The sequence below is a fragment of the Tenrec ecaudatus genome, chromosome 5 (assembly GCF_050624435.1).
Source record: "Tenrec ecaudatus isolate mTenEca1 chromosome 5, mTenEca1.hap1, whole genome shotgun sequence".
NCBI classification, from domain to species: domain Eukaryota; kingdom Metazoa; phylum Chordata; class Mammalia; order Afrosoricida; family Tenrecidae; genus Tenrec; species Tenrec ecaudatus.
Window position 1 is genome coordinate 20,682,312 of NC_134534.1, and position 12,817 is coordinate 20,695,128.

Genomic DNA, 12,817 nt, shown 5'->3' on the forward strand with positions numbered 1-12,817 from the left:
ATTTTATATCCTCTCTGAGTCTCACTTGGGTTTCTGGTAGTATTCTAAGTACTGCTGCAATGTCTTTGAATTAACTTCAGCAAACCCTGACTTGCATATGACACTGTTTTGTAATTTCTGCATTCTCTTGGCCACCTTTCCTTGAATGAGCATGAATATGGATCTCTTCCGGTTGGTTGGCCAGGTAAATATCCCAACTTTCTTGGAATAGACTAGTCTAGCAACTCCGGTTCTACATCTGTTTGTTGAAACATTCCCATTGGTATCCCATCAATTCCTGGAAGCTTGATTTTCGCCAATGCCGACAGAACAAGCATGGACTTCTTATTTTAGTACCATTGATGCTTGATCTTATGCTACCTCCAGAAATTGTTCAACATTGACCAATTCTTTTATACAAGTATTTTTCTATCTTCCCTTGATGCTCCTAGCCTCTTTCAATATCTTGGAGTAGAATCCTTCAATATTACCACTCAAGTCCTGATTTCCCCACTCCCCACCTCCCTCCTAGCTCTTTAGCTTGGGAAGTTGCTGAGCTGAGTTTTCCCCGTTTGCTTTTCAACCCCCATGTCTTTGCACATGTCATTGTAATTTTTTGTCTTCTCAAACTACCCTTGGAAATCATCTGCTCAGCTCTTTTACCTCATAATTTCTTCCTTTGGCCTTTAGACACTCTGCGTTCAAGAGCAACTTTTAGAGTCCCATCTGACATCTATTTTTGGCTTTTCTTTCTTTCCCATTCTGTTTAATAACCTTTTTCTTTCTTCCTGTAGGCTGCCCCTGATGTTACTTGACAAATCATTTGGTCTTAGTGTTAAGAGTATCAAATCTAGTCTTGAGATGGTCTCTAAATTTAGGTAGGAAATGCTCAAGGTCATGCTTCGGCTCCAGCTTCAACTTGAACTTGTCTAAGCAATTGCTAGTCTATTCTGTAGTCATCCCCCAAACTTGTTCTGGCTGATATTATTGAACGCCTCCATCTCCTCTTTGCATAAATTTGATCGATTTGGTATTCTATCTGGTGAAGACCACATGTATAGTATAGAATTGCCATTTACGTTGTTGGAAAAGGGGTATTTACAATGCCCACGTTGTTTGCCTTGCAAAATTCGATCACATAATCTCTGGCACAGTTTCTTTCACCAGGACCATATTCTCCAAATATCAATTCTTTGTTTCCAACGTCCATATTCCAGTCACCAGTAACTGTCAACACATCTTGATTGCATGTTGGATCAATTTCAGATTATAGAGGTTGCTGAAAATCTTTAATTTCTTCGTCTTTGGCACTAGTGACTGGTGTGTAACTTTGATTAATAGTCGCATTAACTTGTCTTCCTTGTAGGCATATGGATATTCTCCTATCATTGACAGTGCTGTATTTCAAGATCGCTTTGGAAATATTCTTTTTGATGATGAATGTGACACAATCCTGTTCAATTTGTCATCCCTGGCATGGTGGACCATATGCTTGTTCGATTCCAAATGTCCAATATCAGTCCATATCAGCTTACTAACCTAAGTGATATAGCTCTTTATGTGTTCTATTTCACTTTTTATTTATTTTGGGTTTTGTTATTTATTTTGGGTTATTTATTATGTTATTGCTATTTATTTTGGGTTTTGAGAATATGCATGATAAAACACCTACTAAGTCAAGAATGTCTAATGTGTGCCATGTAGTGACCTTGATTATACTCTTTGAATTGTGTACCTGTTCTAACGTTGGTCCTCTCCCATTAACTTAAATTTGCTGCCTTCTAAGGTTCCTACCTAATCTCTCAAGTTGCGTTGTCAATTGATCTCACATAGATAGTTCTTAAAAGAGCACAATATTCAAGACACATATTTTAACGAGTAAAATTAAACTATCGTTTGGTTTTAAGAAGACTTCAGAAAATATGTTTGCCTTATATTTTTTAATTATCCTCTAAACTCCATGATTACAGGAAATTTAGAGTCTATGAGAAATTGAAGTTCTTCCCTGCAGTGTCTCCATTTTGATCAAAGATTCTTCTGTAATGTGAAGTAATAGTAGTCAGGCACTGTTTCATTCCTCTGGTCTCACCACAGAGGGAACAAAGTTGCTTATTCACGGAGGCAATCAGCCACACAATGTACATCCTCCTGTTATTCCTTATTATCCTTCTTTTGTTTTTACCAGTGACTAGAGACCAGTTTGGGGTCTAGGATGTCTACTTGCAAGCTTTTAAGATCCCTGGCACTATGCAAAAAAATGGGAGGTAAAATAGAAGCACTGAACATCTTATTAGGTCAATTAGCAGGGATGTCCTGTGAAATCATGACCTTAAACCTCCCAAATTATGTTTTTGCTTGCACATAAGGAATTCTCAGCAGCTCCTCTTATTAGGGTGGGGATCACTGTTGTAAAGATCTATAGCACACAAAGTTGCCAGTTCGACTTTGTACAGATGTACAACCTACTGACAGTCATTGCAGCAATCAGCCTGTTCAACCCTATTCTTAACCTTTTCAAAGTTTCATCCCCATTCACCCATCATTCCCCACTCTCTCTTACGTCTGATAACCACTAATAAATGCTGTTCTGTGTACATTTGCCTTTTCCTGTCATTTTAAATTAGTGAGATCATATGTATCTTTTCTTGTGGACTTACTTGACTTAGCCTAACATATTCAGGCTTTATCTACTGTAGCAAGTGTTTAAACTTCACTTGTCTTACGGAGTGAGTCCTATTCCACTGAAAGTATGTCCCACATTTTGTTTATCCCTTTGTTCTTCTGTTAATGGGCACTTAGGTTGTTTCCTCCTTGTGTTGATGGTGAACAGTGTTGTAGTGAACACAGGTGGACCCGTCTCTGCTTTTGTTTATATAGCTAGGTGAAGAATTGCTGGGTTATCTGGAGCCATCCCAGTGGGAATGAAATCATATCACATGATGACTGAGCTGTTATTTGTTGGGCTGCTCACCCGAAGGTCAGCAGTTTGGAACCACTAGCCCATCAGTGGGAGAAAGGCGGGGCTTTCTACTCCCCTAAAGAGTTGCAGTCTTGGCAACTTGCAGGGGTCATTTGACTCTGTCCTGCAGGGTCACTCTAAATTGGAATTGACCAGATGGCAGTGAGTTTGGTTCATTTTGCTTGGTGAAATGAATAAATTCTCAAAATCCTGCCAAGGTATACAGAGGTCTGCTGAGGTATGTTCACAACCTAGTTACACTAAAGGGAGCTCTTGATGCTACAGTGTGTACAAGTTTGGCTGCGATTCTTGTGGTCGGCAGTTTGAAACCACCAACAGCCCTATGGGAGAAAGACTGGGTTTCAACTCCAGTAAACAATTACAGTCTTAGAAACTATGAGTCACTATAAGTCAGCATTGACTGGTTTTGCCACCATAACAAGGCACCTGCTCACACAGCCATCTCGGTGCACCAATTTGGGCCAAAAAACAGCATGTCTCCCTTTGCCCACTCACCTGACCTCAGTCCATGCAACTTCCTTTTGTTTCTACAAATGAAGAGGGACATGAAAGGACAGTGATTTTATGACATAGGTGAGGTGAAGAAAAAAAGGAGGGAGGGGCTGTCAGCTATCCAAATGAGTTTGAAAATTTTTTCCAAGAATGGAATCACAGATTTGACAAATGTATAAAGTGTCATGGAGAGTACTATGAAGGTGATAGGTTCTTTTGTAAAAAAAAAATTAAATACATAGCTTTGAAAAATATTTCAGAGTTTTTGGGGTACCCCCTCATATATTGCTTCCTCTGGGTGCTTCTGAGTCTTCAGCAACCCCACCCTTTGTCAGAAAGACATGTGGCAAGGCTAGAGGTTAAAGCAACCAACAGGGACTCCCCTCTGCCTTCATCTGAGAGACTGAAAGATAAATAAACGGGAATTGTTTCTAACAAGAAAGTCAGTGATATTTAAGGCCTAACTTGTATACCACTCAAGATCCTCTAGAGAACTAGCAAGGTTATAACCCTACATTTTTGGCAGGCACTGACCCAGAATGACAAGAAATACTGTTTGTTTATCTTTCATCGAGTTTAAACCACATTCCTTAAATGAATAAGGGAGACCATCAAGCAACTGGTATAGAGCTGATGTTTATTTATCAATCAATGTATTTATAACCTAGCATTTGTCAAAGTCTACTCCTCCACATGCCTGTTGTGTTGTGGATTAGGAATTGGTCTGCTAACCATAAATGAGAAGGTCTAAAACCCCCAGCTACTCCTCAAAGTGGGGAAAGCTAAGGCTGTGTGCTTCTGAAGGATTTACAGCCTTGGAAACCCTAGTCCAGGGGTCCTCAAATTTTGTAAACAGGGGGCCAGTTCACTGTCCCTCAGACTCGTTGGAGGGCCAGACTATAGTTTAACAAACAAAAAAACAACTATGAACAAATTCCTATGCACACTGCACATATCTTATTTTGAAGTAAAAAAAACAAACGGGGCAAAAACACCCAGCAGGCCGGATAAATGTCCTCAGCGCGCCGCATGTGGCCCACGGGCTGTAGTTTGAGGACGCCTGTCCTAGGGTTTTTTTAAATCCAAATGCAATGCGTGGCCATGGTTTGAGTTGTAGGTTAAACATCTGTCTGAGAGATCCAGTCAACAATAAAGGCTTGTGTTGGTGACTTGTACAGAAAGCCTTTCCTGTAGCAACGGAGTCAACTCCAATTCCTGGTAAACCTGTAGGTGGCAGAGTAGAAACTTGCTCCATAGAATTTTCAATGACTGATTTTTTAGAAATAGATCCCAAGATTCCTCTGAGCAGTCCATCTCCAGCCTTGTGGTTAGCGTCTGAATCTGCACCACCCAGAAATTCAAGTACAAAGCCTACCCTTGCCATTATCCTATTACTCTTCCCCACACACCAGCTGAAATGACTGTTCGCTTCCTGACTATGCTGTGACTAATGCTCCTGACCAGTCTAATATGTACAGAGCCAGTCTCCATCCCAAGGCCCCGAGGCAACCGGCTCTTCTCAGCATGCTGGCATGTCAGTCTGAACCTTCATCCCTAAAACAGTCACCAGCACCTGCTGAGGCCAGTGCTGTACTACACCCTAGAGATGTCAGGGGGCCCCAGATATGGTGGACACCTTCTTGAAAAATGGAGAAAGGTCAAGCAGGGCAGCAATCTCACCCCTAATGCATAATTAATTGGTTAACAATCCCATTGTCATGTAAAAGCATTCACCAAAAAAATAGAATTTCAGAGGGTTATTGTTTTTTTTCTTTTCTAATTAGAGATGGGAGCTCAAAAATAGGCGTGATTGTCATGGCCTTCTCCACCTACACTTTTTTCTCATTCTGGTCAGCAGGGGCATGGAGATGATCCCCAGGGATGAGGAGGAGGGCCAGGGCTAGTTAATTATCTTCAGGGATGCCAGCCTGTAGCCTTGAACAAACTCCAAGACTTTTAACAACCCATCCCTGTTGCATCTGTGTGGTTTCCGTGTTGAGTGATGCTGGACTCTAAGCCACTGGTATTTCTTGCTTATACTGGCAGTCACCTGTGTTGTGCAGGTTTCAACGGAGCAGCCAGACTAGGAAGAAGTCCCTGACGATGGATCTTGGATGGGAGCAGAAAATACCAGAGAACGGTTTACCTGTGTTTTACTGATTAGGCAAAAGCATTCAACTGTGTGGATGGAAACAAACAATGGTTACCATTGTGAAGAATGGGAATTCCAGAACATTTCGCTGTGCTCATGAGGAACCTGTCCATAGAACAAGAGGTAGTTCAGATAGAACAAGGGGCCCCTTACTGCATGGTTTTAAATGAGCTAAGGTGTGCGGTAAGGTTGCATCCTTGTACCGCACGTAGTCAGTCTGTAAGCTGAGCAAGTAATCCAGGGAACTCTATTAAATGAATTGTACCGCACTTAGTCTGTAAGCTGAGCAAGTAATCCAGGGAACTCTATTAAATGAGTTGTACCGCACTTAGTCAGTCTGTAAGCTGAGCAAGTAATTCAGGGAACTCTATTAAATGAAGAGCAGCAGGGCATGAGGATTGCAGAAAGACTTTTAATGACTTGTTATATGCATGTGACACAACTTTGGTTCATTGAAAATGAACAAGAAATGAAGCGCTTATTGATAAAGATCACAGATTACAGCCTTTAATTATCCTCATAACAGGGTCAATAAGGAACATTGTGATGAATGGAGAAAAGCATTAAGTTATCAGTTGCTTCATTTTATCTGGAGCCATAATCGATGCCCATGGAAGCATCAGCTGAGAGGGGTGATACCAAGAGGGTGGGGTGGAAAGGGGGAACCGATTACAAGGATCTACATGTAACCTCCTCCCTGGGGGCCGGACAACAGAAAAGTGGGTGAAGGGAGTGTGTAAGATATGACAAAATAATAATAATTTATAAATTATCAAGGGTTCATGAGCGAGGGGGGAGCAGGAAGGGAGGGGAAAAAATGAAGAGCTGATACCAAGGGCTCAAATAGAAAGCAAATGTTTTGAGAATGATGATGGCAACAACTGTACAAATGTGCTTGACCCGATGGATGGATGGATGGATGGATTGTGATAAGAGTTGTACGAGCCCCCGATAAAATGATTGTAAAAAGAAAAAAAAGCAAAGATGTGATCTTGAGGACTAAGTGACACCTCGATGCACCGATACCCTCACATGCACAGAGGCTGGGACATGCATAAGGGAGGGCGGCCACGGAAGAGCCATGCACTGGCGGCATGTTGTTGGCAAAGAATGTGGAAGGCGCCATGGACTGCCGAAGGAACGAACCAGTGTGCCTTGGACAAAATCAGCTAGAGTGCTCCATCGAAGTGAGGAAGGTGAGACTGTGGACATGTGACCAGGAGGGACCAGTTCTTGGAGACGGATATTGTGCTCGGTAAAGCAGGGGACAGTCAAAAAGAGCAAAACGCTTATCCAGGTGGACTCATGCGGTGGCTGGAATAACGGGGTCAAAGGACGTAAAGATTTGGGGAACGGCATAGAACAGGCAGGGGTTCATGCTGTTGTACATAGCACAGCACCTCACAATCACAACAAGGCCTGTGGGCAGCCGTGCCTTTCCAGGCATAGCGCTGGTATTAACAAGACCTCCTTTGCCTCTTTATTTGCAGTCTGCGACGGTGAAGCTGTCCAAACCAGTGGCACTGTGGACCCAGCAGGATGTCTGCAAGTGGCTGAAGAAACACTGTCCGAATCAGTATCAAATCTACAGTGAGTCATTCAAACAGCATGACATAACTGGTAAAGTATGCAGTATCCAAACTATTTCCTTTCTCGTCCCTCGCCCATCCCGATGGCCCTTCCCACACCCTTCTAATGAAGCAACATTGTCTGGCTGGACTTTTCTGGCACGGGTTTACTTTAAAGTGGTGACATATTCCAGACCTGCGTGAGCCTAGCTTCTTAATGAGCGCAAGTGGTCATCGTAGAGGACTCTGGAGAGTGCGTGTCTGATATAAAAGTGTCCGGGAATCGGGATAAGGGTTTGGGGAATCCTCAAGAAAATAAGAACAGCCAATCCAGGAGATGAGGAGGGCAGGAAGTCTTTCAAATTAACTTGGTTACAGGAGCAACACAGTGGATCTTCATAATGGAGCTGGGATTTTAGAAAAGAGTTTTCTAAATAGGAGAATAGAATTACTTGGATGCCTCATTATCCTAAAGTGAAATATAATAACACGAACTCACTTCCCTGGACATGAAAACCTTCAGGGCATAAATTCAAACTTGAGTTAGGTCAAGAGTATTTGAGCATTGTATTGTGAAGGTCAAAAAGTACCGGGAAGCATAAAATATGACAATGTAATGAACTGTTACAGACCCTTCGGTGCATGCCTCTGAGTTAGGGGGCGGGATGGTCAAGGTAAAGGGCATATGCCCACTTAGGGAGCCCAACAACTACGGGGTCTTTTCCAGAAGTCTCTCTCCTCCTGCCCTTGCGAGTCTGCTTGTGCATGGCCATTCTTCTCCTTTCCCTCCTCTTTCGCAGTCCCTGCTCAGAAAGAACCCAAGAGCTCGTGTTGGGCACCAGAACCGTGTAGCTCCAGGGGCAACCCAAAGGTGCAGAGCCCTGATTCTAGTCGAATACCCTTCTTCTTCTGAGAAATCCCCAGGCTGGGTGAGGAAGGGCTATGTCCTTGAGGAGCTCGGTACCCCGGGCTCCTAGACATGGAGACGTTCCAAGTTCATACTTTCTGTCTTGGTCTTTTGATGAGAGGGGAACAATCTTATTGTTTGTCCATCCCTGCTGTTACTTTGGAAAAGGGGCCCACAAGCATCAAGTATTTCTTTCCGTGAGTACTGGGGCAAATCCCTTGACTCCCAAAATCAGGACTTAATTGGTGGTTTTCAAAGTGTGTCCCATGAAACTCTGGGATGTGCTAGCAGCTGTCTGGGAGGCAAAAGTGGGTCGGGTCCAAGGTGGGTGCTTCACCCCATGCAGGTCCTTTTATGTCTGTTTTATCTGTTTGAATCCAATAGAAAATGTGATTTGAGAGCAGGGTGCTAGCACTCAATAAAGTTTAAAAATGCTGAACTGATTGTCGGAGAGTCCAGTTGACACTTATGATGTCTAAATATACAAGGAACATGCCCAGCGTGACTCATGCTGAGCTAACAAATGAGGGAAAGGAATCTGTCTTCCTAACCTCAGTGTGAAAAATGGTGCTGTAGGCACGTCTCCCACTCCCTGACTTGGCATCTTGACCATTTGGTGTGGAATTCCTAAAAGGCTGATTAACATGTGTCCATGCTTATTTTAGCCCCTACGTGTCTGGATTCCATTTCTTTGTCTCTCCATTGATAACATAAGAAAAACCCACAGAGGGTTCATTTTCGACCCCTACAGGTAATCCATCAGTCAGAACCTGTGCCTTCATCAGATAGTGGTCACTTACAGGTTCTTGATGTCTGAGCCATAGTAGAGGCAACGCCTCTCCTGTGATCTCATGAGAAAGAAGCGTTGCCTTTTTATTTAGGGCAAGGGTGCAGAGGTACTCCTGAAGGAGGGGTCTGCATTTGTAGTTTGAGTCGGCTGAGTACTACACACCTCACAAACAGACCCCGTGCTCCTGTGCTTCTGCAATGAATGGAACCGCTTCCCACGGTGCTTGGCTGTGTGGCACAAGGGAATGAGGCCTGTGTCTCAAACAGCGCTCACCTTGCGTTGGATGGCCCTCTTGCTCTCTTACTAACCTCTGGGAAATCCCAACCTTCTTGCTATCGTGAGCAAAGTGTTTTACCTGGAATGATTCTTAGCCTCCTTTCCTCATCTCACAGAGTTGTCATGAGGATTCTATAGAAACACGCGTGTTTTTATTTAAAAGCTCCATCTATTGAAGCTTTCCAAATGCCAGCATTGGGCTCTTTGCCATGGTGGCTCAACGAAGAGTTAGAACCCATTCTCCTCATTCATTCTAAGGGAAACCTCTTTTCTGGTAAGAAAAGAAACCCGGGGCTTCTTTATGGATTTAGGGAATCAAGAAAAGGATCCAAGTTAAAAGTTTGTCCGTGTCTTTTTTGTTGCTTTATACTTTTGTTGGCATATAATCACATAGCTTACAATTCAATAGTCCCATCACATCAAGAAGAGTTGTACAAGCATCACCACAATCAATTTTAGAGCATCTTCTTCATTTTTGTATTACTTACTATTAGCTTCCCATTTCCCCCAGTCCCTCCTTCCATATCCACAAGGAACCATTACTCCCATTACTGTCTCTGTAAATTTTCCTATCCTGGATTTCATATCTGGGAAAACATTTTTTTTCAAACTAACAATAACAAAGTAAAACAAATTAAAATCCTTAATTGAAAAGAGAGCATAAAATATTTAAAAACTAGAATAAATTTAAATAGATCATAAGGGAAATCAACTGCTAGAGTGCTACAAATTTTAACCTAATTGCTTCTTCAACAATCCACTTTTCTGTACACTCTGCATGAGAGTAGAGCTATTCCCATCCCTGGCCCAAAGTGAGAGGGGTCTAACCAGGCGCTTACTCCACTTGTATTTCCCCTTAACCTTTTTTTTTATTTAACTGAAGCAGCTTTAAATGGATCAAATGCAAGATCAAATGATAAGATATTACCTTTTGACATAATTGTGTGCACCTGAATCTCCTGCGGTTGGAGGGAATTCGCCAGAGGCTTATCCACGTGTGGACCCTGTAGTAGATTGGGGCTTCTGCTGTCGTCCGTAGCCTTCTGTATATAAGGAGTTCACAATTTAAGCTCTGATACTGTTCCCCCCTTTAGATTTGGATTATGATGTTTACAATCCTGGGATGACACAGGCTAGTATGCGTCCTCCGTATGGATTTAGTTGACGCCTCACTTGGACAGCTGCTTGCTGGAAAACAGGCCTTTAAGACACTAGAACCTATTATTCCTGAGACAGAGGCACTGCAGTTTCTTCAGCACACTATGGTGTACCACACATATCTTCAGTGACCTCTTCGTGAGGGCAGGCATCCGTCAGGGCCATGTCATAAGAATGAATTGTTCGTAGATTGAGATTAGAATTAAGTGGAAACCTAAAATCTACTCATGTATGATGGTTTATACGTGTCTCTGGTTCACCTTAGATGTATCATTGTCATTTTATGTTAGAAGACATCAATCACCCCCTGTGTCCGCATCTTTTTGATTTTCACCTATTTGAGGCTTCAAAGGACCACCCTCCTCTCCTACTTTCTGACCCTTGCTTCTGTAGGGGTGGACTGTAAAAGGCTCAAATATTCACAAATGCCAAACAGCTTGCAAATAGCCAGCCTGCACTTACCAGCTGTGTCATGCTGCAGACTGTGGGCATCTTACTGCCCTTGGATACTGAAATAAACAGGGCAATGAGGTTTGTAAAAACCCCAGGCCAGTAATTACAGAGCAAACCTCTGCAGGCTGTGCAGACAGCAGAGTGACTTAGAGAGAGGACAAGTTAGTGGCTATGAGTGTTTTGTTGAAACTCATAGCTGGAACTGGAGTTATGCTCTATTACAGCGGTCACTTGGTACATGTCAACTTCTCCACTTGCAAACGGATGGTAAAACAATAGCAGTATCTATTTTGTAGGTAATTCAAAGACATAGGAAGCATTCGGTGACTGTGAGTAGCAGCCGGTTTCCCAAGCACTGTCCTGATTGATGTTTGTGAAAACAAAGAGTGCGCACAGAATCAGGGTTAGATGCATCTTTCTTTGCTCCCCTTTACATTGGGAAATGAGCATTTCCATAAAAAGTGATGTATTTTTTTTATCTGGGCTTGTACCTCTCCTGTGCTAATTGGCCAGGCTGTGCTGAAGACTGTGTCATGTTTCTTATTGCACATTGGTCGTCTGACTGCCGCTGTTCAATTTGCTTCTATTTTTATACAAGGCTCTTCAATATTTTTGTTGATAAAAATTGTCCCTTGACTTAGAGGCTGATGGAACCACGATGGGAAATAAAAAGATCATATAATAAACAGGAACAATGAGAACAAAGACACAGCCCTGGGTCACACCCTCCCTTGTCCTCCTCCATCCCCAAGTTTCAACATGCCATGGCTGTAGAATGCCACAAAAATACATACCTCCAACCTTAGCTTCCGGTCAATAAAATGAAAATCATATTTACCCAACAGGGTTACTGGAAAGCTTAAATGAATGATACACAGATACAATGCTCAGTGCCTGAGACACAGTGAACACATACTTATCTGCTTAGGAAATATTTATGGAGCATCTACCAGGCAGCACATTTTGAGAATACAGCAGCAAACAAGAGAGTCGGTGATCTATGTAGGAAAGGATTTTTGCTGCTAAAAAACAAAACAAAAAAACCTCTGCATGTCTACATCGCAGCCTTCGGTGTTATCGGATTCAAAAGGAGCCGTTTGTACCTACGCTATGTACAATTGATATCAATAGGAAATACGTGTTAACAGACACACAGTCTCCACGGGGAGACTAGGTTTCAGTCTTGGGTCGTTGTACCCCAAATGCAAACCCGAAGGCTCACATGTTGCTGTGATGCTGAACAGGTTCCAAAGGAGTTTCTAGGCCGTCGAGTGGGAAGAAAGACCTGGCTTTCCAGCAATCAGGCAATGAACACTCTAGGGAGCACCAGAGGCTGATCTGTAGCCTCTCCTGCGGAGGGTGTTGGAGCAGCCTGGCAGCATCCCCTTCTGTCGTGCTTGGCGTCATCAACCGTCTGGGAGCAAAGGCAGCTCACAGCCACAAGCAGGAAAATTCCAGAGGGTCCAGAGGGTCACTTGTCCTCCCACCACCATCATGGGGAAGACAAGCTGGTGCTGTTCTTCTTTGCCGTGAGATGGCATCATTTGCTGTTTGATTCTTCTTGAGCTCGCTTCATGTGTCCACCGGGCTCCTCACTGATGCATTTCATCACATCTTAAACATGTGCCCAGTTCTACATCTGTACAGCAGGCATGATTTTAACTTTAAATAGAAACATGGGCAGTTTAGGGTTTGTAAAAGCAAACAACAACAACCAAAAAAAAAACTATTTCATCAAACCATTCTGCCATATTACCTTTGCTGCTTCTGCTTTCCCTGGAAGAGCAGTAAATTCAAAACCAATTTCCCCACTTTTTCCAAATTCTAGCTATGCCTCTGTCCCCCTCCCCACCCTCGCCCTTCAAAGCCTTTTCCAAATTTCCTGTTTGGGTTTCTGACACACTCATTGTGTCCAGAAGGCACCTGCTATTTTGTGGGAGATGTGTTTAATCAGACGAGAAGCTACTAGTGTTTAACTTGCTGCAGAAGCTCCTTTCAAAAGGAATAAGACGGTTGGAACACCTGAGAGGCATTAGGATTTATAGATTTAAATCATCAGATT

The 12,817-nt window shown here is 42.9% G+C and overlaps 1 protein-coding gene across 1 annotated transcript in view; it reads left to right on the forward strand.

The window, feature by feature from the left end:
* SAMD12 (sterile alpha motif domain containing 12) overlaps window positions 1–12,817 on the forward strand; it is a 272,160-nt gene that overhangs the window by 204,182 nt on the left and 55,161 nt on the right. The window contains exon 4 of the mRNA XM_075550542.1: window positions 7,094–7,193. Within this exon, the coding sequence (XP_075406657.1) occupies window positions 7,094–7,193 (100 nt within the window). The remainder of the gene's footprint in view (window positions 1–7,093; window positions 7,194–12,817) is intronic.